We start from the raw sequence: 26,615 nt of genomic DNA, 5'->3' as shown, positions 1-26,615 counted from the left end.
CCAAATAAAATACATTTAGGTTTGTGGGGGCAATGTGAAAAAATTTGGAGAAGTATGGATACTTTTTCAAGGCACTGTACAATGTTTTAATAGCTTTTTACTACATTTTTTCTTTTTGGGGGAGGGTGGGGACTCGAGTGTTTATGGAATGGGTTAATTACAATTTTGTCGAAAAAGTGTTTGCCTCCTCTTTTGCATGTTTGTCAGGCTCAAATGTTTCAGATCACCAAACAAATGTAAATATTAGACAAAGATAACAAGTAAACACAAAATGCAGTTTCTAACTAAAGATCTTTATTGTTAAGGGAAATATAAAGCCAAACCTACATGGTCCTGTGTGAAAAAGTGATTGCCTCCCCTTAAAGCATAAATTAACTGTGGTTTATTACTGCGACCTGTTCTCAATCAAGAATTCACTTAAATAGGACCTGCCTGATAAAGTGATGCAGACCAAAAGATCCTCAAAAGCTAGATATAATGCTGCAACCCAAAGAAATTCTGAAACAAATGAACAAATGAAAAACAAAGTGCCGTATATACTCGAGTATAAGCCGAGATTTTCAGCCCATTTTTTTAGGCTGAAAGTCCCCCTCTCGGCTTATACTCGAGTCATATACCCGGGGGTCGGCAGGGGAGGGGGAGCGGGGGCTGTGTAATCATACTTACCTGCTGCGGCGCGGTCCCTGCAGTCCCTGGCCTCTCCGGCGCTGCAGATTCTTCCTGCACTGAGCGGTCACATGGCACCGCTCATTACAGAAATGAATAGGCAGCTCCACCCCCATAGGGGAGGAGCCGCATATTCATTGCTATAAATGATCGGTGCCATGTGACCGCTCAATTACAGGAAGAAGCTGCAGCGCCGGAGAAGCCAGGGACTGCAGGGACCGCGCCGCAGCAGGTAAGGGGAGCGCAGCGCTATAATTACCTGCTCCTCGCTCCAGCTCCGTCTGCAGCGTCCTCTAGCAATGACGCTCAGGTTAGAGGGCGCTGTGACGTAGTCAGTGCGCGCCCTCTGCTGAGCGTCAGTGCTGGAGACGGAGCCGCAGAGGAGCAGGTAATTATTGAAAGCGCCGGCGTCCTGAGAAGAGAGGTGAGTATGTGATTTTTTTTTTTTTTATGGCAGCACCAGCAGCATTCTAAGGAGCACCTATGGGGCCATAATCAAAGGTGCAGAGCATATATGGGGCAGCATTCTAAGGAGCACCTATGGGGCCATAAAGGTGCAGAGCATATATGGGGCACAGCATTATAAGGAGCACCTATGGGGCCATAAAGGTGCAGAGCATATAAGGGGCACAGCATTATAAGGAGCACCTATGGGGCCATAAAGGTGCAGAGCATATAAGGGGCACAGCATTATAAGGAGCACCTATGGGGCCATAATCAAAGGTGCAGAGCATATAAGGGGCACATCATTATAAGGAGCATCTATGGGGCCATAAAGGTGCAGAGCATATATGGGGCACAGCATTATAAGGAGCACCTATGGGGCCATAATCAAAGGTGCAGAGCATATATGGGGCACAGCATTATAAGGAGCATCTATGGGGCCATAAAGGTGCAGAGCATATATGGGGCACAGCATTATAAGGAGCACCTATGGGGCCATAAAGGTGCAGAGCATATATGGGGCACAGCATTATAAGGAGCACCTATGGGGCCATAAAGGTGCAGAGCATATATGGGGCACAGCATTATAAGGAGCACCTATGGGGCCATAATCAAAGGTGCGGAGCATATATGGCACAGCATTATAAGGAGCATCTATGGGGCCATAATCAAAGGTGCAGAGCATTCTATATAGCACAGTTGTATATGGAGCATCTATGGGGCAATAATGAACGGTATGGAGCATCTATTTTTATTTTTGAAATTCACCGGTAAATGCTGCATTTTCTACCCTAGGCTTATACTCGAGTCAATAAGTTTTCCCAGTTTTTTGTGGCAAAATTAGGGGGGTCGGCTTATACTCGGGTCGGCTTATACTCGAGTATATACGGTAATTGCGATCTACCAGTTGGGAAAAAGTTATAACGCTATACCTAAAGCTTTGGGACTTCTGCTAACCACAGTGAGAGCCATTATCCACAAATGGCGAAAACATGGAACAGTGGTGACCCTTCCCAGGAGTGGCCAGCCGACCAAAATTACCCCAAGACCGCAGCGTCTACTCATCCAAGAGGTCATAAAATACCCCACAACAACATCCATAGAACTGCAGGCCTCACTTGCCTCAGTTAACGTCTGTGTTCATGACTCCACGATAAGAAAGAGACCGGGCAAAAAAGGCCTGAAAGGCTGAGTTCCAAGACTGAAACAAGCCTTTATGTTCTTATTGCTCAGCAGTGCTTTTAGTTTTGAAAGAAAACATCTTGATGATCCCCAAGACTTTTGGAAGAATACTCTGTGAACTGATGAGATAAAAATTGAACTTTTTGGAAGGTGTATGTCCCATTACATCTGGAATAGAAGTAACACAGTATTTCAGAAAAGGAACATTATGCCAACAGTAAAATATGGTGGTGCTACTGTGATGGTCTGGGGATGTTTTGCTGCTTCAGGACCTGGAAGACTTGCTGTGGCAAATGGAACCATGAATTCTGGTCTACCAAAAAACCTGAAGACGAATGTCTGGTCATTTATTCGTGACCTCAAGCTGAAGCACTTTTGGGTTATGCAGCAGGACAATGATCCAAAACACACCAGCAAGTCCACCTCTGAATGGCTTCGTAAAAAAATAAAATAACACTTTGGAGTGGCCTTTTCAAAGCCCTGACCTTACTCAGATTGAGATGCAGTGACATGACCTTAAAAAGGCGGTTCATGCTCAGAAACCTTCCAATGTGGCTGAATTACAACAACTCTGCAAAGGTGAATGGGCCAAAATCCCTTCAGAGCGTTGTAAAAGACTCATTACCAGTTATCGCAAACGCTCGATTGCAGTTGTTGCTGCTAAGGGTGGGGACAATTACTTTTTCACACAGGGACCTGTAGGTTTGGATTTTTTCCCTTAATAATAAACACCTTCCTTTAAAAACCGCATGTTATATTTATGTTTTTGTGGTGTTGATTGTCCAGTACAAATGCATTAGGTCAACATGATTACAGCAATACTAAACTTAAACTTTCTTTATATTTTAGCGGTTTAAAAAAGACTCTTTTAAAAACGTTTTCTTTGTCACCATTTTCTAAGATCGGATAGGGCTTTTTTTTTAATTTTCCATCCAAGGACTGTGGTTTTTTGAACACCAAGCAGACATTTGTATTGATACTTTATTGGTGTATGTATGAAATTTGATTTTTAGTATTGTATGATTTGATTGCTTAGTATTACAATTCTGATATTTTGATTTTTTTTTTTCGGCATTTGACATACAGCTTAAGTAATTTTATATTTTGTTAACAAGGCTTTTTCAGACACGACAATACCAAATATGTTTTTTTTATCTTTTAATTATTTTTAAGGTGTAAAAAGGGGCGATTTTAACTTTTATGTACTTATTTCTTTAACTTTGACAACATAGAATGGCTTGCGAAAATATTCATTCCCCTTGAGATTTTTCATGTTTTGCTACCTCACAACTTGGAATGTCATTGAACATGCCTACAAATGTGAACATTTGGTTTTATTTTTTGTGAAGCAAACAACAAATAGGACAAAATAACTGTACACTTCAGTGTGCATAACTGTTCATCCCCTTAAAGTCCGTACTTTGTAGAGCCTAGTTGTGTGGCAGCCATAGCTGCAAGTTGCTATTGATCAGTCTCTATGAGCTTTACAAGTCTTGCCACCGGGATTTTTGCCCATTCCTCAAGGCAAAATTGCTCCAGCTCCTTCAAGTTAAACAATTTCCTCTGGTGAACAGCAATTTTCAATTCTGACCACAGATTCTCAATTGGATTAAGGTCTGGGCTTTGACTAGTCTACTCCAAAACCACTGGAGTGTTGTTTTAGCAGTATGTTTTGGGTCATTGTCTTGCTGGAAAGTGAACCTCCATCCCAGTCTTAAATCACTGACAGACAAACAGGTTTTGCTTAAGAATATCCCTGCATTTCGCACCATCCATCTTCCCCTTGACTCGGACCATTTTCCATGTCCCTGCTGTTGGAAAACATCCCCACAACATGATGATGCCACCATATTTCACTTTGGGGCTGCTGTTCTTGGGGTGATGAGCTTTTTTGGCGCCAAACATATCATTTACCTTAGTGGCCAAAACGTTCAATTATGGTCTCAAATGACCACAACACCTTCCTCCATACATTTAGAGAGTCTCCCAAATGTCTTTTGGCAAACTCAAAACAAGCCTTACAATTTTTGTATGTAAGTAAATAAAGGCGTTTCCCGCCCACTCTTCCATAAAGGCCACATCTATGGCATGCACGGTTTATTGTGGTCTTTGCTTAGGTATTCTGCAGCTCGTGCAGGGTTTACTTTGGTCTCTGTGCTGCCTCTCTGATTAATGCCTTCCTTGCCCATGCTGAAAGTTTTGGTGGGCGGCCCTCTCTTGGCAGATTTGTTGAGGTATAATTTTCTTTCAATTTGATGGTGCTCTGGGGGATCATCACACATTGGAATTTATTTTTTCATAACCCAACCCTGACTTGTTCTTCTCAAAAACTTTGTCCCTGATGCGTTTGGAGATCTCCTTGGTCTTCATGGTGTTGTTTGGTCAGTGATGCCTCTTTCTTAATGTTGTTGCAGCCTCTGTGGCCTTTCGGAAAATGTGTGTGACTTATGAAGGTCATTGATTGCACTATTTTTAGGGGCTTCATTATAAAGGGGGTGACTACACATGCGCATGCCAAGTTTTTATTCCATAAACGTAATTTATGCATATATTTCTCTCAATTCATCAACTTAGACTATTTAGTGCTGATGTATCACACACAAATCAGATTACAAAAATATGTAAAAAAAATTGTAATGTAACAAAGTAAAAAGCAAAGGGGGTGAATACTTTCGCAAGCCACTGTTCCTTTTAATTTTTACTTTACTTATTTCCCCTAGGAGTTCGAAAACTGCAATTGCTCGATTGCTCATACTTTATATTTCACACAGTATTGCAGTAAATAGTGAAATACAATTCTCCTATGAAGCCTAGGTAGCTGAGCTTGACAGAACTAAGATAGCAAACCATCGGCTCCCCTCGATCACCATTTAAATGCTGCCATCATTGATTAAAAGAAGCATTTAAATGATTAATAACCGATAAATAACAGCTGTATTGTGCAGCCGGCATCTGCCTGGTATGAAACAGGATTCACTTCTAATCGGCTTCATTTAGCAAATTAACAAATAACTAGATCAAATAATAATAATGTCAATATGCAACAGGCCGTGAGTAATCCAATACGAAATGTGTGCAAAAAAGCCAATAATAAATATAATTATAAAAAATAGCCTGCACACATTACAAGGGATAGAGGGTGCCTCCTATACGGTTAGAAAGTATAAGATCCGCATTTGCAAAGTATGTAAAGCACCCAATGCATATGTATCATGCCACGGCTCAATAGAGACCCTAAGAAGTACTCTAAAGGCATAATAATCAATAGGAAATGACCATATTATACCAACCTTGGTATAAGGACGTGGAGAACAACCCCAACGCGCGTTTCGCTGTGATGCTTGCTCGCAACCCCCGGACGAAGCTAACGCGAAACGCACGTTGGGGCTCATCACAGCAGGTGCAGGTTATGTATCACTCTCATTTCTTTACCATTGTATGTATATAGCATGGGGCATGGTTCAGGTGTGAACCTCATATGCAGCAGCATGGTATGACCAATTATCTTCATGGAGTTGTTGCTCAGAACTCTTTAATAGGGCCCTTCTAGGACTTTACCTATGGTGGATATGGACTATTATGCACTTTGTTAAATATATAGCACGTAGCACTTTCTTGGTCTCTACCTTTGGATCAGGCCTATACACCATATATTTGATATGAACAGACTTGTGGTCTTGTGCAATAACTTCATACATTCCCCTGCATACAGGAGCTTCAGAGATATGTAGTGATATGTGGTACTGTAACTGCATCTGCTGTTAATTTGCATGTGCATCTCCATTTGTAACTACTAAGTAATAGAGATTTGTTAATAATTATTTATAATAAAGATTTTTTTGATTATATTCATGACTATTGCTTCCCTTATAAAATATTCTTTGGATTTCTGTTATTATTATACATTTATATAGCACCATTTATTCCATGGTGTTTTACATGTGAAAGGGGCAGATATAGACAAGCACAATAAATATGAGCAAAACAAGGCACACACAAGTACAGAAGGAGAGAGGACCCTGCCCGCGAGGGCTCACAGTCTGCAGGGGATGGGTGAGGATACACTAGGAAGAGTAGAGCTGGTCGTGCGGCGGTTCAGCAGACTAAGGATCACAGAGCCTATAGAAACGAATAACTAAAATATGAGTCCTAGGTAGTTAAATAGTTAATTAGAGAGCTGCATCATTGTGCAGACTCATAAAATTCTGCTCCCACAGTCAGAAAGGTGAGCTCGAACATTGTGGTCAAATTGTATTCTCTAACAATATTAGCAAAATTCCAGGGAGTTGGAGCAAAAATTATGTGCCACATGTAAACTAATGAATCATAATTATACACACAATTTTTAACTATCCCTCTCTCAAATATACAGTCATCTCGGAAAGTGCTGGCATCCTTGAAATTATTCCAGAAAATGAAGTATTTCTCCCAGAAAATTATTCAAATTACACGTTATATTATACACGTTTATTTCCTTTGTGGGCCTGACAAAATGTTAATGACAAAATTGTTGGCACCTTTGCAAAATTGTGGGTAAACAACTTTATTTCAAGCATGTGATATTCATTCAAATTCACCTGCCGCAAGTAACAGAAAATCACACCTGAAACCAGATAAAAAAGGGAGAAGTTTACTAAATTTTTTGCATTGTTTGTGTGTACCGCACTAGGCATGGAGTATTAAAAGAGGAGAAGATAACTGTGAGGACTTGAGAACCAGAACTGTTGAAAAATATCAACATAATAAAAAAGTGTACAACCCATGGCACTGTAGTTAATCTCCCTGAATGTGGACAGCAGAGAAATATTTGAAGAAAGGTTGCAACGCAGGATAGTCCTGGTGGTGGATAATTAACCGAAAAAAAGAAGGGCTCAAATCATAAGCTCATCCACAAGTACATAAATATATCCCAAAACAGAAAAATGGATACCAGAGCAATTAAAATATTAATTTTTATTGATGATTATTATTAAAAAGAAAATTCAATCATCATTTAAATAAATAAGTATAAAAAAGACATAAAAGACAAAAAAAGGGAGAAAGGGTTACAGTAACACCAAGTGACACGTCCAAATTAACAAATAACTAGATCAAATAATAATAATGTCAATATGCAACAGGCCGTGAGTAATCCAATACGAAATGTGTGCAAAAAAGCCAATAATAAATATAATTATAAAAAATAGCCTGCACACATTACAAGGGATAGAGGGTGCCTCCTATACGGTTATAAAGTATAAGATCCGCATTTGCAAAGTATGTAAAGCACCCAATGCATATGTATCATGCTACGGCTCAATAGAGACCCTAAGAAGTACTCTAAAGGCATAATAATCAATAGGAAATGACCATATTAGACCAACCTTGGTATAAGGACATGGAGAACAACCCCAACGCGCGTTTCGCTGTGATGCTTCCTCGGGGGGCGTCTCCCCGAACGTGATGAAGCACACCTCTATGACTAAACAAGCAGGTAAGATATAACTATATCAAGTGCTTTTTGATAAGGGTTACAGCAGCGATTTTAATTAAAAATAAGTGTTAGTGATGCACATAGCTTCACTAACAACGCACTGGGGACACTTTAGACTTTATAAATGACAAGACAGGTTCCCTTTAACTATTAAAATGTATCAACCACTGAAGAATGTCAATCTTTTTGCATCTACTGGCTCACACTGTATAAAGATATCTTTTTCTTGTATCAAAAACAGACTGATATTTTACATGAAGTACAGGAATTGGCCTGCAGAGGACTGGGATAAAGTCGTTTTCTCTGCTGAAGCCTCCTTCACACTGTTGTGGACATCTGCAAGAATGATTGTCCAGAGAAGAAAAGGCGGGGGCTACCATGAGCTGTGTGTCATACCAATAGTACAGCATCCTGAAACCATTCATGTACTGTTAGGGTTGGCGGAACGCACCGAGTATATATATATATATATATATATATATATATATATATATATAATTAGGTGCGTTCGCAACCCGGGGTCCACCGTGCAGGAGAGGAACCTGCTGCTGACAAATGGAGGCGCTATATGGCGGTATAAGCAAACTCTTAACTCCACAGAGTTGCTAGGAACAAGATGCTGTGCCCTGTTAACCTCACAGAGGTACACAGCTACCAACCAGAGCAAACTGTGGTCATGCAGTCAGAGAAAACAGACAAAACTCCTCACAGGAGGTGCCGGTATTCTAGCGGCTTATTTCAGCCAAGGCCCTGAATACACTCATACAAACTCCTCACCGGAGGTGCCGGTATTCTAGAGGCTTATTTCAGCCAAACTCTAACCGCATCCAGAGATGACCACACTGGCGCTGAGCTCATAGACATAGGTTTGATACTAGCGCATGGCTGTGCGGCCATGCAAATCTTTTATAGCTGCAGCAACTTCAGGACCTTCCTAGAGGACCAATGGGAGCTGCTGCAGTATCTGAGCATGTGACCCCCGACCTCCAATGAGAGGTCTTACCCTGGGCATGCTCAGAAGGGGAAAAGCAGGACTTGGTCCCAGAGATCCCTGCTCGCCGCTGACCAGTACTGGCTACAAAGGCAGAGCCTGGAAGAACAGTAGTAACCAGTCGCCCAGTATCAGCCTGAGCCAGACGCTGGGACTGACGTCTCTGCTGAGCAGGCTCCACTGCGGCTGGAGAAGAATGGGAGACCGCAGCAGAGGTGGTTCGAGACTCCCCCTGTGCAAAGGCGGGAACTCGACACCTAACATGTACAGGGCTGCTTTTCATCCAAAGGTGTGGGTTTGCTCACAATGTTATCTGAACATCCTCCAAGAGAAGCATAGTGGCTGAGTGGTTAGCACTGTAGACTTGCAGTGCTGGTGTCCTGGATACAAATACCACAAAAAGCTATAATCAACAAGGAGTTTGTATGTTCTTCCAATGCTTGTGTGGGTTTCCTACGGGTAATTTGGTTTCCTCTCACACTAGAAAAAAGACATATTGATCGGGAATTTAGATTGTGAGTCCCAATGGGGAAAGTGAAGGTAATGTCTGTAAAGCACTGTGGAAATTAATGGCGCTATAGATGTGAATAAAAATAAATAACAGCAACCTCTGCCAACAATTCAGGAGCAATTTGAAGATGCTGCTTTCCAGCATGATGGTGCGCTGTGTCAAAAGGCAAAATATAGCCAAGTCGCTCAGTGAACAAAACAATAAGGGTATGTGTCCACGTTCAGGATTGCATCAGGATTTGGTCAGGATTTTATGTCAGTATTTGTAAGCCAAAACCAGGAGTGGCTGATAAATACAGAAGTGGTGCATATGTTTCTATTATACTTTTCCTCTAATTGTTCCACTCCTGGTTTTGGCTTACAAATACTGACATAAAATCCTGACCAAATCCTGATGCAATCCTGAACGTGGACACGTACCCTAAGTCCATGAACAAAAAACTCCACAAAATCTCAATCCGATTGAGAAACTGTGGCGTATCTTCAAAAAGCGGACAAACAGAAACACAGGAATTGTGATAAACTCCAAGCACTGATAGGGCAAGAATGGGTTGCCATTAGTCGGGAGTTGGCCCAGAAGCCGATATCCAGCATACAAAGGCGAATTGTAGATGTCTTGAAAAAAAACATTTCAACGCTGCAAATATTGAGACTTTGCTTAAACCTAATGTATTTGTCAATAAAAGTGAAAACATTTATGAAAAGCTGAATATAAATATATGTATCAATAAATTGATCAAAATAGGTATTCCAATATCTGCAGAGTTGTCTTTAGGTAAACTCTACAATTCTGTGATCATTTTCATGACTCGCTACCTTTTTAATGCCGATCTCAGAGCTGCTGGTAAAGGCAACACATAAATTACTACTGTCTGGTAGTAATGTGCATACTGTGGCGTTATAAATAAAAGATGGTGGTATAACAAGAGAATAAGATGCTGGTTTTTCCCCTGTGGCTGCTTTTAATGTCTCTGTGCTGTTTAAATGTAAATACATACATGCTATACATAATCCATACAAGCGTATTAAATGAAATACTCAGTGACCCACTGCAGTTTAATGGAGTGTGTTGATGCATTATTATACAGAGCTGAAACATTAGTAAAAGCTTTTGATATTATGCCACTTAAGGTGACGGATGAATTGGAGCAAAATATGTTGTTTCTAATGAAAAGTAGTCCTTAAGAGCTGATCATTAGTGGACTCAGTCTTATAGTGTTTTCCTATATATTCCTGCAGTGAACCGAATAGACAGCATCTGATATGCGGTAAAAAAATTCCAGCTTTATTTTATCCTTTTAAGATCACAAGTCTGTTACATACAGAGACTGATATCATTGCACTGATGACGGTACGAATTGGAAAAAACTGATTGAGAGCTTAACTTAGGTCTTTATACAGTATTAGCTTTTTTAAACCCATACAAATAGCTCTGAATGACTGTTTATTGACAGTATTTTTTACTCTAGTGAGCATCGATTTCAGATAATCTTACAAGTCCATTTCACTTTGTTCTTGCTCTTCATTCCTTAGCTAGCACACTGGCCGAAACTGCAGAATCATGGAGGAAATTATACAACAGTACAAGGCAACCTAGATGTGAATCTAGCTTTGGACAAGGTAAAAGCTCAACACAATCTTTCTGTGTCTCCCTCTGCCTGTTTCCTCACTCTGCTCCTCACTCATCTTCATACTTCCCTGAGTTTATAATAGAAGGTCTAACTGGACACCTCACTGTGCTGGCAGTTAATCTTATCTTTTTTGATAAGGTGGGTTTTTTTCAAAGTAGATGAGAAGTTCAGAAGGCAGGGAGAGGGGAAGAAGTGACTCCTAAGTGGAAAAAGAAGCACATTTCTCTAATTAGTTATATCTCAAAGTTTGATGTTTTCCTGTACTATAACTTTAGGCAAAGTTTATATACCATACAACATGCATTTACTTCATTTGTTGGTTCCACTTCTTTGAAGCATGATCAGAAATTACGTCTGCTTTCTTTCCTGCAGGTGATAGTTGTGTTATTTAGCCATCATCTGCCTTTAAAAGCCACAGGTGGAGCTGATCTCTGCCCACAGCTGTTAAATAGCGCTGTCAATCTCTGACACCAGTATTCAGAGCATGTGACCAGAGATGTGCTGTAGGCACACTGCGTTATAATCATAGGGTGCTGATGGGTTGCCAGTGGTCAGCTGAAGACTCCCATTCCTGTCATGATGGTCCATCTAGGATGTCTAGCGTGTAGCTGGGTCTCATAAGAGACAGTAACTTTTACTACAAACAGCAATACAACCCCCTGTGCTGGTCATGATGGTGCTCCTATGAAGCCTAGAGTATTAGTTTAGAGTTGTATGTAGTTGTTCTTCAACACCTATACCACGGGAAGGTCAATGATGACCATTTAACATTCCTTAACTAGGAATAAGAAGCCAAACCAGAAACTCCATTTGCAGACATGAATTTCGGGGTGTTTGCTCCTCGTCAGCGCAAAGTAGGAGATCCAATTAAGCTGGATGAGATATATCCAATAGGTGGCACTAGTATTCTAAACCTCTTCCTGTCTGAGAAGGATATTTGATATTTGCATATTAAAATACATCAGACCCAATGCAAAAGACCTATAAGGTTCTGATGTGCACCTACTGTATATATAAGCTAATGTCCAACTTAAGGACCATTTTTAAAAGATGGGCCCATTATAATAAAACCTGTTCTCCTTGTGTTTCTGTGCTAATGCGCTGTACTAACATTAAATGCAATTAAACATTGTAATTGTGCTTATGCATGAATTGTTAATTAATGAGGCCATCGTCAGAAGGTGCAGAAACTTCTCTGTGAGACCAGCAGTACTGCAATGTCTTCTAGATGATCACTGAAGGACTAAGAATAGTATGAGGAGTACAAGTGCACCAAGGTTGCAGAATCTACTATATAATTGTCTAAGGGTCACTTCCGTCTTTCTGTCTGTCTGTCTTTCTTTCTGTCACGGTTATTCATTTGCTGATTGGTCTCGCCAGCTGCCTGTCATGGCTGCCACGACCAATCAGCGACGGGCACAGTCCGGAAGAAAATGTCCGCTCCTTACTCCCCGCAGCCAGTGCCTGTCGCCCACATACTCCCCTCCGGTCACCGCTAACACAGGGTTAATGCCGGCGGTAACGGACCGCGTTATGCCGCGGGTAATGTTACCGCTATTAACCCTGTGTGTCCCCAACTTTTTACTATTGACGCTGCCTATGCAGCATCAATAGTAAAAAATGTAATGTTAAAAATAATAATAAAAAAAAAACCTGCTATACTCCCCCTCCGTTGCAGCTCGCGCCGGCCGCCATCTTCCGTTGCAGGTTCCGGTGGCAGAAGGACCTGCCATGACGTCACGGTCATGTGACCGCGACGTCATCACAGGTCCTGCGCTAATACCAACCCTGGGACCGGAACCTGCCGTGGACTACAAGGGCTCCCTCGGAAAGATGAGTATATGTTTATTTTTTATTTTTTCACCTGTGACAAACCTGGCTGGGCAATATACTATGTAGCTGGGCAATATACTACGTGACTGGCCAATATACTACGTGGCTCTGTGCTGTATACTACTTCGCTGTGCAATATACTACGTGGCTGGACAATATACTACGTCACTGGGCAATATACTACGTAACTGGGCAATATACTACGTGGCTCTGTGCTGTATACTACGTGGCTCTGTGCTGTATACTACGTCACTGGGCAATATACGTCACTGGGCAATATACTACGTGGCTGCGCAATATACTACGTAACTGGGCAATATACTAGGTAACTGTGCAATATACTACGTGGCTGGGCAATATACTACGTCACTAGGCAATATACTACGTAACTGGGCAATATACTACATGGCTGGGCAATATACTACGTGGCTGGGCAATATACTACGTGGCTGGCCAATATATTACGTTACTGGGCAATATACTACGTGGGCTGTGCAATATACTACGTCACTAGGCAATATACTACGTAACTGGGCAATATACTACGTGGCTGCGCAATATACTACGTAATTTGGCAATATACTACGTGGCTGGGCAATATACTACGTCACTAGGCAATATACTACGTAGCTGGACAATATATTACGTCACTGGGCTATATACTACGTCACTGGGCAATATACTACGTGGCTGGCCAATATACTACGTGGCTGGGCAATATACTACGTGGCTGGGCAATATACTACGTCACTAGGCAATATACTACGTAACTGGGCAATATACTACGTGGCTGGCCAATATATTACGTTACTGGGCAATATACTACGTGGGCTGTGCAATATACTACGTCACTAGGCAATATACTACGTAACTGGGCAATATACTACGTGGCTGCGCAATATACTACGTAATTTGGCAATATACTACGTGGCTGGGCAATATACTACGTCACTAGGCAATATACTACGTAGCTGGACAATATATTACGTCACTGGGCTATATACTACGTCACTGGGCAATATACTACGTGGCTGGCCAATATACTACGTGGCTGGGCAATATACTACGTGGCTGGGCAATATACTACGTCACTAGGCAATATACTACTTAGCTGGACAATATACTACGTAACTGGGCAATATGCTACGTGGCTGGCCAATATATTACGTCACTGGGCTATATACTACGTCACTGGGCAATATACTACGTGGCTGGCCAATATACTACGTGGCTGGGCAATATACTACGTGGCTGGCCAATATATTACGTCACTGGGCAATATACTACGTCACTGGACAATATACTACGTCACTGGGCAATATAGTACGTGGCTGGGCAATATACTACGTGGCTGGGCAATATACTACGTGGGCTGTGCAATATACTACGTACTACGTGGACATGCATATTCTAGAATACCCGATGCGTTAGAATCGGGCCACCATCTAGTAGTAGAATAGTTTTAGAAAGTCAGGGCTACATCCTTCTATAGATGAAGAGCAATCAGCAGTTCAGTAACTGGAACCAATGTTGATTGTTCGGAGCACAAAGCACATTCGTATTAATCTCTGCGCCGTCACATCCCAACTCTCAGGCTTCTCTTCTACAGTTGTCTATTCATGTAAATCAATGTGAAATATTAATGTGCTAGCTAATAACTGATTCAAGCTTCAGAAAATTAGGTATTAGAGCAAATCATTAGACAAACTACTTAAGTGTCATAAATAGATATTGAAATACGACTAAGGAATGGTGATGATAGAAATGACGTCAATAAACTAATGGCTTTTTAAAGCCAGCCTAAAGAATGACATTTGAAGCAATTTATCTGCACTGTACCACTGGAGAAACACAAACATAAAAGCCATTCTATGACAACCATAGCCCAGGGGTCCTGCACTTCAATCATGTTTTTCATAACCTCTTCAATGTAAAATCAAATACACGACATGTATAGGGCTGTTTTACACGTCGTCTATTTATAGCAACATGACATGAATCACTACTTTGGATTTGAAAGAAAAATTATTTTTCACCGTGAAACATATAGTTATTAATAATGCTACATATAGACTTGAAAGTCACATATGACGGAAAAAAAATCCTAATTTTAGCAGCTGAGTATATCAGAGTGGATAGAAACAGAAGCCTTACAGACTTCTACAGATAATATTTATAGCCTGCAAATAGATCACAAGGTTAAAAAGGTGAAAAGAACATAGATGTTGGATGGTGATAATTATTACAGGCAGGTAATTCTAAGTGTGATATGTAGGGATCCTATCCGAGACACCGTGAATAACAGGGTGAATGATGTGCATGTTGCAGGAAATAATGGTGTCGCAGCTTCTTTGAGCGCAATGACTGATGAATTGGGCAGGTTACAACCGTACAATGTCAGGCCGTCACTATAAGGCGGTTTCCCATCTCATTGATACCGTATCACTAGTATATGCCATCACTCAAAGGAACTGTACCAAATATGCAAGTAGGGGATAACTTTTTTTTTTATCAAAGGGGGTTGACCGCTGGATCTTGAGGACAGAGCTATGAAAAGCACAGTCTGAATGGAGCAGAAGTCAAGCCTGCAAACAGCCATTATATTCATTCTCTATGGGACTGCCAGAAATTGCAGAGAGGAGTACTTGGATATCTCCAACAGTCCCATAGAGAATGAGTGACGTGGTGTTGAGCAGGCTCGACCTCTGCTCAATTTAGATGGAATCTGCAGAGGCTGCAGTGGTGGATACAGACAAAATAGGGCCCTTGTGCAAGAAAAGTTCATGGGCCCTTCTTCTTGTCTGTGACAGAGCTTGCTTGCTGTTTTGTAGGTGAAAGTGGGCCCACTTAACTCTCGGGCCCCTGTGCGGTGGCAAACATGGGACCACTGATATGTCTGCCCCAGTGCAGAGCACTATCTTGGGATTGGTGGGGATCCAAGTGGTCAAAGCTCCAGAGATCAATAATTCATCCTCTATCCTACAAATTATGGGATAATTTATATACTTGGTAACACATGCATGGTGCCAATCCGATCTCTACATATGCCCACCGATTCTGAGAATGAAGGGTCGGCACCACTCTTTTCCATCTAGTCCCTTTAGAGTTCTAATGCCCCATTCACACAAGAGACATCGAGATCCCCCTTCTTCAGATCAGCGTGGTCCCATAGGTCAAGCGCCTGCAATCATACATTTATCACTTATTCTATGGCTACGTGAGAAATGTTTTTAAAAGACAATCTATTTCATGTGATGAATTGACGTTTAGCTCTCACTCAGTTTGAGATAAATGACTGTTCAGTCCTGATGCAAGGGTGATCAAATCATTTTTCATTGAATATTTGGAATATATTGCATAGTCTATATTTGAAAAGCTTACGTGGAGTATTTCTCTCATGATCTGCGTTAGTAAATCTATAAATCGCCACTGTGATTTAGTGCTACACAACACACTTCTACATATTCCCTTTAAAAAAACTCTTTGCAAACACCACAAGTCCATGTCCCAGCGTGTATGCGGCTGTTGTGATGATTTATCCTTAGCTCTCTTTTGCCAGCTCTGCAGAAAACATCCATTACACCTTCTCTAAATATAGGCGCAGAATTCACTTATTAGTCTCAGAGTACTTGGGGATGAGATAAAATCTCCCATGGTGAAAGATTGATGGCAGGACATGTCCAATGAACTTGGAACAACACTAACATTTATTCTAACCACGACTTGTACCAATGAATACATCTTTATATTTAGCATTACAGAACATGGTTACAAAAATATTACTATAATTAAATGGACTTTTTTTTATACCCAATTATGTACATTGGTCATTGCTTTTGTAAAGTTTTATTTGCAGGCAAAGCCTATGGCTGACCTGAGGTCAGGGTAGGCAGAGTAGGTACTATCCAAGGGTCCATTGCAAGTTACCGGAAATGTACTGCTTTAAAAGACTAACTCCTACAGGAGCATATCATCCATTGCTGCGGCCCGTGAGTAGAGCAGCCTCGCCTCTCCCTGTCCTCACAATTTCAGGGAGCTTTTGGCTACCTGATTCACCATTCTATTCAATGATATTCGCTTCTTGGGGATGGGGATATGTCTGACACCGTGATGACGGTGAGGAGAGTGAGTCCGATGTCGAGCAACATCGGGAAACCACACAGCCACTATTGGCCCGTGAGTCGAGGGGCCCCATACAACTCGGCACCGGGCTCCTTCTTCCCCCAACATCACAATTTTAGCTGTATCGGCATCCTTATGACCTGGATACCACTGAATAGAACGATAGATCAGGTAGCCACAAGTTCCCTGATCCACCATTCAGTCTATTCTTGTGAGTATGAGACTCTCTGTGCACTCCAAGCACCATGGCACCACTATATCATGCCTGTAGTGTGGAGCCTCAGTATACTGCACAGACTGTAGCAATGCGCTGGGGGGGGGGGGGGAAGGGATTTGGCGAGTAGTGTGGTTTTTTTTTTAAATATCAGTAATTTTGGGGCACAAAATTAAGTGAGAGGCTGGAGATTGTGGGGGAAATCATACTGTTTTGGGTGCTGAAGGGGCTCTTCTATGTGAAGGAGGTACTCATTCTGAGTAGGGGCTGTGACCTCCCTCATTCTGTGTGAGAGGGGCTATGGCAGCACTCATTCTATGTAGGGGCTGTGGCGGCCCTCATTCTGTGTGAGGGCCCTCATAGTGAATGAGGGGATGTGGGGCCCTCATTCAATGTAGGTTCCCTTATTTTGTGTGTGGGCCCTTTCACTGATTAGGAGGTTTGGTGTTTCTTATACTAAGTAGGGGGTTGTGGGGGCTCTCATGCTGATTTGGAGGCTGCAGGGGTCCTCACACTGAGTAGGGAGTTATGGGTGTCTTCATTCTGAGTGGGGGACTGTAGGGGCCATCATACTGAGTAGTCAGATGAGGGGGCCATTATACTGTGTGAGGGGCTGTGGGGGCCATTATACTTTGTGGGGGGTTGTGGGAGTCATCATACTTTGTGGAGGGCTGTGGGGGCTCCCATACTAAGTTGGGGGCTGTGGGGACCTTCAATCTATGTGGGGTGCTGTATGGGCCATCATACTCAATGGGGGCTGTGGGGGCCACCATATTGACAGTCCATGATACTGCGAGGAAGTCATAATACTGTGTGTGGGGTGAGGGGGGACTATGGGGGGCACCATGCTTTGAGAGTATTATACTGTGCTAGTGGCATAGTGGAGTCATCGTACTATACGTGTGAAGTGACACTGTGAGGGGGCATTTTCTGTGAGGATACCATACTCTGTGTGTGATGGATGGGGGCATCACTCTATAATGGCTTTATAGGACTATCGCTGTTGAGGACATAATTACAGTGTACATGCCACAACACACCTTCGTCTCCTGGTTTACAAGCATTTGGAGATATGAGATATTAAACTCATTATTGTGTATGTAGCCACACAGCTGAGATAATTTCACCCACACTGCTGAGATAATTCTATATATGTGTATGGGTGCTTTGGGAAAGGGAGAACATACTTTGTAATTTTTGCTTTGCTGACCAGATACCGTTTCTTACAATTGAACAATTTTACCATATGATATCAGGGTGAAAATTAAAACAAATATTTACCTTTAAGATGGCTTCTTCCATCCTCCAAGAAAGGGACCACAATGGTAGAATTCATACTCCCCGGGGACCTCACTGCAGTATAAACAACAGGAACGGACTGCACGACAACTGGTATTCTGTGAACATGACTCAGTTTTGTAGACTGCAAGTTCATAGGACTAGAAGATGGGACGGGGTGTATGATGTGCAAAAACTGCTGTCCGCCAACTCCAGATGCTGAAGCCACAAGAGGTCCTGGAGTCAATACTGTTGGCACAGATGCTGTGGATGGTACCGTGGTTATCACTGTTGGTGAAGAAGCTGGACGGCTGGATGAAGAGTTAGAAGAAGGTGAGGCTACTGAAGTGGTAATGAACAGCGGAGAAGACGACAGTCCTCTCGGTGAAGATCTAGCCTTGTTTATTGATAAGTCCACTGGTTCGGTTTGTGTTTGGAAATGGTCGGTGGCTAATAAATCCTCAGGAGGCTCTGCTTTCACATTGTTGAGTAGAAGGGGGACAGCTTCCATATCCTGGTAACTGTGGACTTTTGGAGACTGTGATAAAGGAAAAACGGATTGTCAATATTGTTAAATTACAGTTAGCGTTTGAGTAGAACACTGTAAAATGGAGACTTCAGATGAAACATAAGATTATTATCATATTATATCTAGGATTTCAGGTCTTCAGATAAAAAAAATTGTTCAAATAAAAATCTTATTAGTGGTGATTTATACTGCACGTAATTAACATTATTTTACTGTTCTCCAGATAGCCTTTTAGCAAGCCCATTAAATGTTAGGACTTATATGTGCAGTTTAATCTGACAGTTATATGGGAAATCAACTAATTAATGAGAATCCACATAATCATTTGTATTTTATTATTTAAAAACGCAATAAAAACAATATCATAAGAGCAATATTATCAGTGAGTATATTGACAACAGTTACATGCAGTATTAGGCTGAATGGAAGACTTTGACATGAGATTCCTTTACACAGAAGGTAATATTTTGCACACAGCCTACATGGTAGACTATCAATACATGAGAATATCTAATGGGGCATGAAGATGATCAGGACATTCATACGTAAACTGAGTTACAATAGAAAAATAGCTCTAAAGGGAATTTTCACAGTTCTATATTTTAAGCTAATGGGGCCGATTGATTAAGACTGGCGATGTACATGAATGAGCATGATGGGGTAATATGCATCAAAATGATTAAGAGGCGCTCGCCACTTAATAAATTCAAAGCATCTTCTTAGTGCCATGGGCAGCTGCGTGCCTAGCCAGAAATGCTACTCCATTCATAAACTGAAGTAACATTTCTGGCTTAAGATGAAATGGAATAACTTTTGATGAACTCACCGATCTCACTGCTCCATCTACTTTGTTGATACTGTCCAGGACTGGCATTAAAAAGCCAAAAGCTGCAAAACTTTTGTGCAAACATTTTGTGATTCTTCAAAGTGTTTTAAGCCAGAAAACTATTTTAAAAAACTATTTCAAGACATAGGGTCCAATTGATTATTTGCAATTTTTTTTAAGTCACTTTTTTTTTGCACAAAATTCATTAAAATCGTGCACAGGATTAGTTATTTATGGTTTGTTTTTTTCCAAAAATAAATAAATAATAAAAAAGGTTTCTACATAAAATCACTCCATGGAACACTATGTGTGACAAATGTGATAATACCTTTTTCAAAAGTAACAATTGACAATTTAGGTGAAAACATCCAAAAACACTGACCCTCCCCCATAGTGATAAGAGAAAAAAAAAGCACACATAAAATAGATTTTAAAAAAGGTGCAAATGGAAAGAGGAGTTTGGTGCAAGCAACAGAAAGGTGCAAAATACCATAAAAGTAACAAAAAACAGATGCAAATGCAATAATGTATCGGGTCCATGATGCTGTGTAAAAATTTGATATGTAAGGGGGTAGATAAATGAAACAATGCAGATAGCTGTCAATCAAATGCTTATTAGGATGACAGCTATTCCGATTATTCTCCCCCCAGACACATGCATGCTTGGCTCAGCCATGTGTATGTGTTCTGACTATGGAGCAGGGAGTAAGTCACTGGCAAACATCGCTGACAATGGCTTTCCTCAGGTGCAACACCCAACTGCTGTTCCCAAGACATTTGCCATCCGCGAGAAATCAAGATTCCCCCATACATTTAGATGATTGGTAGATATTGTTAAAATCAGTGGGTTAGGCTGTCCCAAGGGCTCGCTCCTACTTGTGATTAAAAATTGGATAGCATTAGTACCAATTAAATCCTACGGTTCTGTCCTCAATGGCCTTTTTTTTCCTGCTCCTATCGGAACGCGATTGGAAAGGAAAAAAAAACGAAGCATGCTGCGATTGCCTGCCAAATTTGGATAGTGTGCACCCATTTAAGTCTATGGGTACGTGTGAAACATTGCCCTGCTCTCAGATATCAGCCGAGTGCAGTGCGATTCCTGCTGACGCCAGCAGTAGAGGAGATGGAGAAATTACTTTCTCCGTCTCCTCGGCAGCTGTGCTCCAATTCTCTGATGCGAGAGAGGCTCGGAGCACAGAGCACTGACACTCTGATCACGCTCGCAGCAGAGCTGAAGCTGAGGGTCATTAGCATTTCACATCCGATGGGATTTGCTAGAGTGACTCCGGCCCAAGGTGCTTTGACACCACAATTTGCAGTGTTTGCATGCATGTTTAGATCTCCTGGCACATGCATCAAACCGAACGACAGGCTCTAATTCGCTTGATGAAGACCAGTGTCATTGTCAAGCCGGTGTACCTTTTTTGCTGTATGGAATAGAAGAGGATATTGTGGTATGTCAAACAGAGGCATCCAGTATAAACCGTATGCTACATGGTGAACTCTAGAGCAACAGGACAGTAGTCATCTCTAAAAAAAAAAAAAAGAAATAATAATATGGCAAAGTGTGTACACCAGAATTCTGGTTTAAAATATTTTGCAGAGAGTCAAAATTTTTGCACAACACAAAGTTCAGCCAAAAAATTTAAACTTTTCGTATGGGCGGAGCTAGGGAGGAGTCAAGGTGTAGCAATGACATAGCATTACGTCATCAATTTTTCTCCAGTACAAATATGGGGAGACGCACGCCAATTCATTAAAGGGAACCTGTCACCTTAGATGGACTGAATTCATCAAGTGGTGCACGCTATTTAATAGGAACCTGTCACCTGATATTGGGTTAATCTGCAGGTTAATAGCATTGTGAATCTGCCCAGGTGTGGCACTTAAGGTACCGTCACATTTAGCGATGCTGCAGCGATCTAGACAACGATCCCGATCACTGCAGTGTCGCTGTGTGGTCGCTGGAGAGCTGTCACATAGACAGCTCTCCAGCGACCAACTATGCGAAGTCCCCTGGTAACCAGGGAAAACATCGGGTTACTAAGCGCAGGGCCGCGCTTAGTAACCCGATGTTTACCCTGGTTACCAGTGCTAATGTAAAAAAAAACAAACACTACATACTTACATTCCGGTGTCTGTCCCCCGGTGCTCTGCTTCTCTGCACTGACTGTGAGCGCCGGCCGGAAAGCACAGCGGTGACGTCACCGCTGTGCTCTGCTTTCCGGCTGGTGCTTACACAGTGCAGTGAAGCACAGCGCCGGGGGACAGACACCTGAATGTAAGTATGTAGTGTTTGTTTTTTTTTACGTTTACGCTGGTAACCAGGGTAAACATCGGGTTACTAAGCGCGGCCCTGCGCTTAGTAACCCAATGTTTACCCTGGTTACCAGTGAAGACATCGCTGAATCGGCGTCACACACACCGATTCAACAATGTCTGCGGGAGTCCAGCGATGAAATAAAGTTCTGGACTTTCTGCTCCGACCAACGATGGCACAGCAGGATCCTGATCGCTGCTGCCTGTCAAACTCAACGATATCGCTAGCCAGGACGCTGCAACGTCACGGATCGCTAGCGATATCGTTCAATGTGAAGGTACCTTTAGACCCACCACTGTGTGTATAGAGTGTGGCAGCTGAAACCCCGGTAAGTGACTGACAGCCAGCCCTAATGATGAGCAAGCTGTCAGTGAGGGCTCAAAGCTGAACCCACATCTGCGCCGCCCCCCTGTGATTGAATCCGAACCACTGCCAAGGGGAGTAAAGTTAATTTCCTCCTGACGGCGTGGGTCTAAGCACGGGCACCAGGCAAGTTCAGAACGCCATTAACCTGCACATTAATCCCATAACTACAGGTTAATAGCATTTTTCAGGTGACAGGTTCCCATTAAATAGCGTGCACCTCTTGATGAATTTGGCCCATCTTATACCTGTAAGCCTATCAATAAGACTAGCATATGAAATGCCAATGTTAATGAATCGGCCTTTGACTTTATTTGAATCTTATAGAAACACTGAGGGGAAGAGATTGATCTTCCATTCCTATAGAAATAGTCATTTGGTAAATAGCAGTGTCCTTAATACCAGTGCCTCAGTGTGGCATTTGTATTTAAGAAAATAATAGGCAGCAACACACTAATTTTATTTATTTATAATTTAAAAAAAATAAAGAAATAAAACTGTCACAAAATGGCTTCTAAAGGACCCAAGTTGTTAACAAAAGTCGGGTCCAAAGTTGCGGTTTGTGGGATCTCAGTATGTTGAAAAAGATCCCATAATCCACGTCAGCCATTCCTGTATAAAGAGAAGCATCATTAACATGTAGAATCATTAACATGGCAGTTACATTATTATAGCTGTTAAAGGCAATCAGCAGGTTTTTGCTATGAGATCAGCAAATGTATGAGCAGAGACCCCGATCCAGTGATGTGTCACTTACTAGGTTGTGTTTTGCCCTTTCAACAAAATGTGTTTTTATTAGTAGAGGATTATTACTATCAAATTAGATGTCTTGTGCCTCCTGGTCCAACCCTAATCATGGTTTTCTCTACTGCAGACCTAGGAATGTTGAGCCCACACCCCTGATTAGCAGCTTTCTGTCAATATACATTGTACAAAGAAAGCTGCCAATCAGTGGTGTGGGCAGAGTTATACAGGGCTCAACATTCTGAGCTCCGCTAGATCTGCAGTACAGAAAACCGGCATTCTATCTCAACTTCTGCACCCAGTAAACTAAGTTATACATCACTGCAATCATGGTCTCTGTTTCTACGTCATGCTGTTGTCAAATTACATAGCAAAAACCTGCCAACAGATTCCCTTTAACGGTCTTTCATAATCAGCACGGTTTTAGTTAAAAGAGTGAAATCTTCTGATAACATATGAATTCTCGCATTGTGACAGTAAGGGCTGGTTTGGAGTGTTGTAGGATCTAAGAATTCTAGGATCACACAAGCTATAAATTCTGAGCCAACATTTGCTAGAAAGTCATGTCATTTAGAGGCAGTTTGGGCTTGTTTTTTCTCTATTTTTTATTACAACTATTTGGAAAAGTGTTTAGTGTCTGCCTGATACCAAGATGTTAAGGAAAAGAAGCCAATTTAAAAAAAAAAAAAAAAATGAAAAAAGATTTATGGTAATGTCCACTACACAGTGAAAGGAGCCGTGCAGTTCTGGATCCGTTCACGCTTTATGTCCAACAACTGCGGAAACTCATAGGTTGGAGTGTTGAGCATCTAACCACCACCAGTTTGATATTGGAGTCATAAGTCAGGACAACTCCTTTAAGAGGCGTATTTCCATCTCAGTCTTTCACGGCTGAGATAGGAATAATTCCATCTAAGCAATTCTATTTACTGAATGCCTTTTTGCTATCAGACCAAAAAAAAACTGGAGTGCTCTATGAACATTGTACTTCAGGTAATTAAAAATTGTAGTAAACTGCTTCGTACAGATGAACAGAGTTAAGCTGCAATACCATATAGTGCCCAAAAGAGCTACAAGGCCATGATCACACATTCAGTATTTTACATCAGTATTTGTAAGCCGAATCCAGGAGTGGGTGATAAATGCAGAAGGTGGTGCATATGTTTCTATTATACTTTTCCTCTGACTGTTCCACTCCTGGCTTTGGCTTAGGCTGCCGTCACACTAGCAGTATTTGGTCAGTATTTTACCTCAGTATTTGTAGCCAAAACCAGGAGTGGAACAAATTGAGGAAACATATAATAGAAACATATGCACCACTTCTGCATTTATCACCCACTCCTGGTTTTGGCTTACAAATACTGATGTAAAATACTGACCAAATACTGCTAGTGTGACGGCAGCCTTACAGATACTGAGGTAAAATACTGACCAAATACTGAATGTGTGAACATGGCATCACAGTGTGGTTTCTGGTAAATAAGTAAACCCTAAGTACCTGTAATCTCAAATAACGTTTCAGAATAAGCTGTTCTGTGTGTGTTCATGAGGAATAGCACTATTTATGGCCATTCTATGACTTATAGCTTGCATTGACACCAGTTTTCCTTTCTGTAGACTATCTGTTAATATGCAGTTGACTGAGCTGGTGTGAGGAGACCAGCTTCCATAAGGTCTCCCATATGCAGCACAGCACACAGAGGGATTCATGCTCTTCATAGGTTAGTTCAGTGTTCCCCAAGTCCGGTCCTCAAGAGCCACCAACAGGTCATGTTTTTAGTATTTCCTTAGTATTGCACAGGTGATAATTGCATCACCTGCACAGGCAATAATTCCATCACCTGTGCAATACTAAGGAAATCCTGAAAACATGACCTGTTGGTGGCTCTTGAGGACCGAACTTGGAGAACACTGGGTTAGTTAGTACACAGAGAAAAGAAGCAGGAGCATGAAGGAAATCATACAGCAGTTCTGAGTGGTCTGGATGTAAATCAAGCTGTGATGTGAGGAAAAAGACTTGCTAGGAAGCTCAGTAGAATCTTTTTTGTGACTCCTTCTCCTTCTGTTCCCTCACCGGGCTCCTCTCAACCACTCTCTCTCCATAGAATATAGTTGGCTGTGTCACATGGCATCATAGTGAGCAAGCAACCCTGAGCAAAACAGATTTGAGCTGTTTGTGAATGAGAATTTCAAGATCCAAAAAGGGAGCGGAAGAACTGACTGACAAGTGGGTAAGGAAGACAACTAGCATCTACCTATATCCTGAAACATATTTCTGTATTGCGCCTATTTCCTAATAGAGTATCAATAAGTTTAGTCTCACACATCCTCTATTCTATCCTCTCTGACCTGTACTCCAGCCATATACCTGTTACTACAATATAAATACCTTAATAAGTAAAACCCTTTGCTCCAAACTACGTATAAAATATATACAGTGCTATCTATAACTGAATATAAGCTATGAATAACTCAGGAAAAGAAAAGGTAGGAGGCCATGCAGTTAAGTCTATTGCATCGTATATGGTTTAATCTAAGATTAAAAGGAAGGGCAAAATTGTTATAAAATCATCAAAAACTTAAAGAGGTTGTCCACTACTTAGGATAAGTCATCAATGTCTGATTGGCCGGGGTCCGACATCCGGCACCCCCGCACATCAGTTGTTATAGGTGTCGGCTGGAAGTACTCACTTGACGAGTTGTTCCATCTTCTGGCAGTGGCCCAGGCTTGGTACTACACATCCGCCTCCTATTCAAATCAATTGGAGGCGGATGTGTAGTACCCTGCGGCGCCCACTGTCAGAAGATGGAACAACTCGTCAAGTGAGTACTTCCAACCGACACCAATAACAGCTGATGGGCAGGGGTGCTGGGTGTCGGACCCCGGCCAATCAGACATTGATGACCTATCCTGAAGATAGGTCATCAATGTAAAATGAGTGGACAACCTCTTTAAGACAAAATTATGTAAAAGGATTTGTTACCTGTCATCAAGTTTTTGCAATTTAAATGGAGAGCAGCATGATGTAGAGGCAGAGACCCTGGTTCCAGTGATGTCTTACTTACTAGAATGGGTGTTGCTGTTTAAATAAAGTCAGTGTCTTATCAGCAGGAGCTTATCATTACAGGACTAGGTGTTTTGTGCCTCTTAGTCAACTGCTCTGTGTAACTGTCCCCCACCAGTGATTAGCAGCTGTCAATATACACAGAAAGAGATGTGGGTGGGGGTATACAGGGCTCAGCATTCTGAGCACGACTAGATCTGCAGCTGTCAGGATAACAGCATGTAGACCAGTAATCAATGTCTCTGCCCTACATTATGCTGCTCTCAGATTGCATAGCAAAACTTAGTAAAAAATTCACTTTACTTTTTGCCTAAATTACATCATAAAATAAAGTAAAAGCACAAAGTGAAGGTCCAATGATGAGGACAATTCAACAAAAGACAACATCTAGCATACCACAGCGCAGAGCAATATACAGTATTCC

The 26,615-nt window shown here is 41.7% G+C and overlaps 1 protein-coding gene across 2 annotated transcripts in view; it reads right to left on the bottom strand.

Moving 5' to 3' along the window:
• KLF12 (KLF transcription factor 12) overlaps window positions 1–26,615 on the bottom strand; it is a 354,667-nt gene that overhangs the window by 56,116 nt on the left and 271,936 nt on the right. For both annotated transcript variants that reach the window (XM_069758133.1, XM_069758132.1), the window contains exon 3: window positions 18,348–18,882. In XM_069758133.1, coding sequence (XP_069614234.1) covers window positions 18,348–18,882 — 535 coding nt within the window. The remainder of the gene's footprint in view (window positions 1–18,347; window positions 18,883–26,615) is intronic.

Source organism: Ranitomeya imitator, chromosome 3 (assembly GCF_032444005.1).
Source record: "Ranitomeya imitator isolate aRanImi1 chromosome 3, aRanImi1.pri, whole genome shotgun sequence".
Classification (NCBI taxonomy): Eukaryota; Metazoa; Chordata; class Amphibia; order Anura; family Dendrobatidae; genus Ranitomeya; species Ranitomeya imitator.
This window is presented reverse-complemented; position numbering and strand designations above follow the sequence as displayed.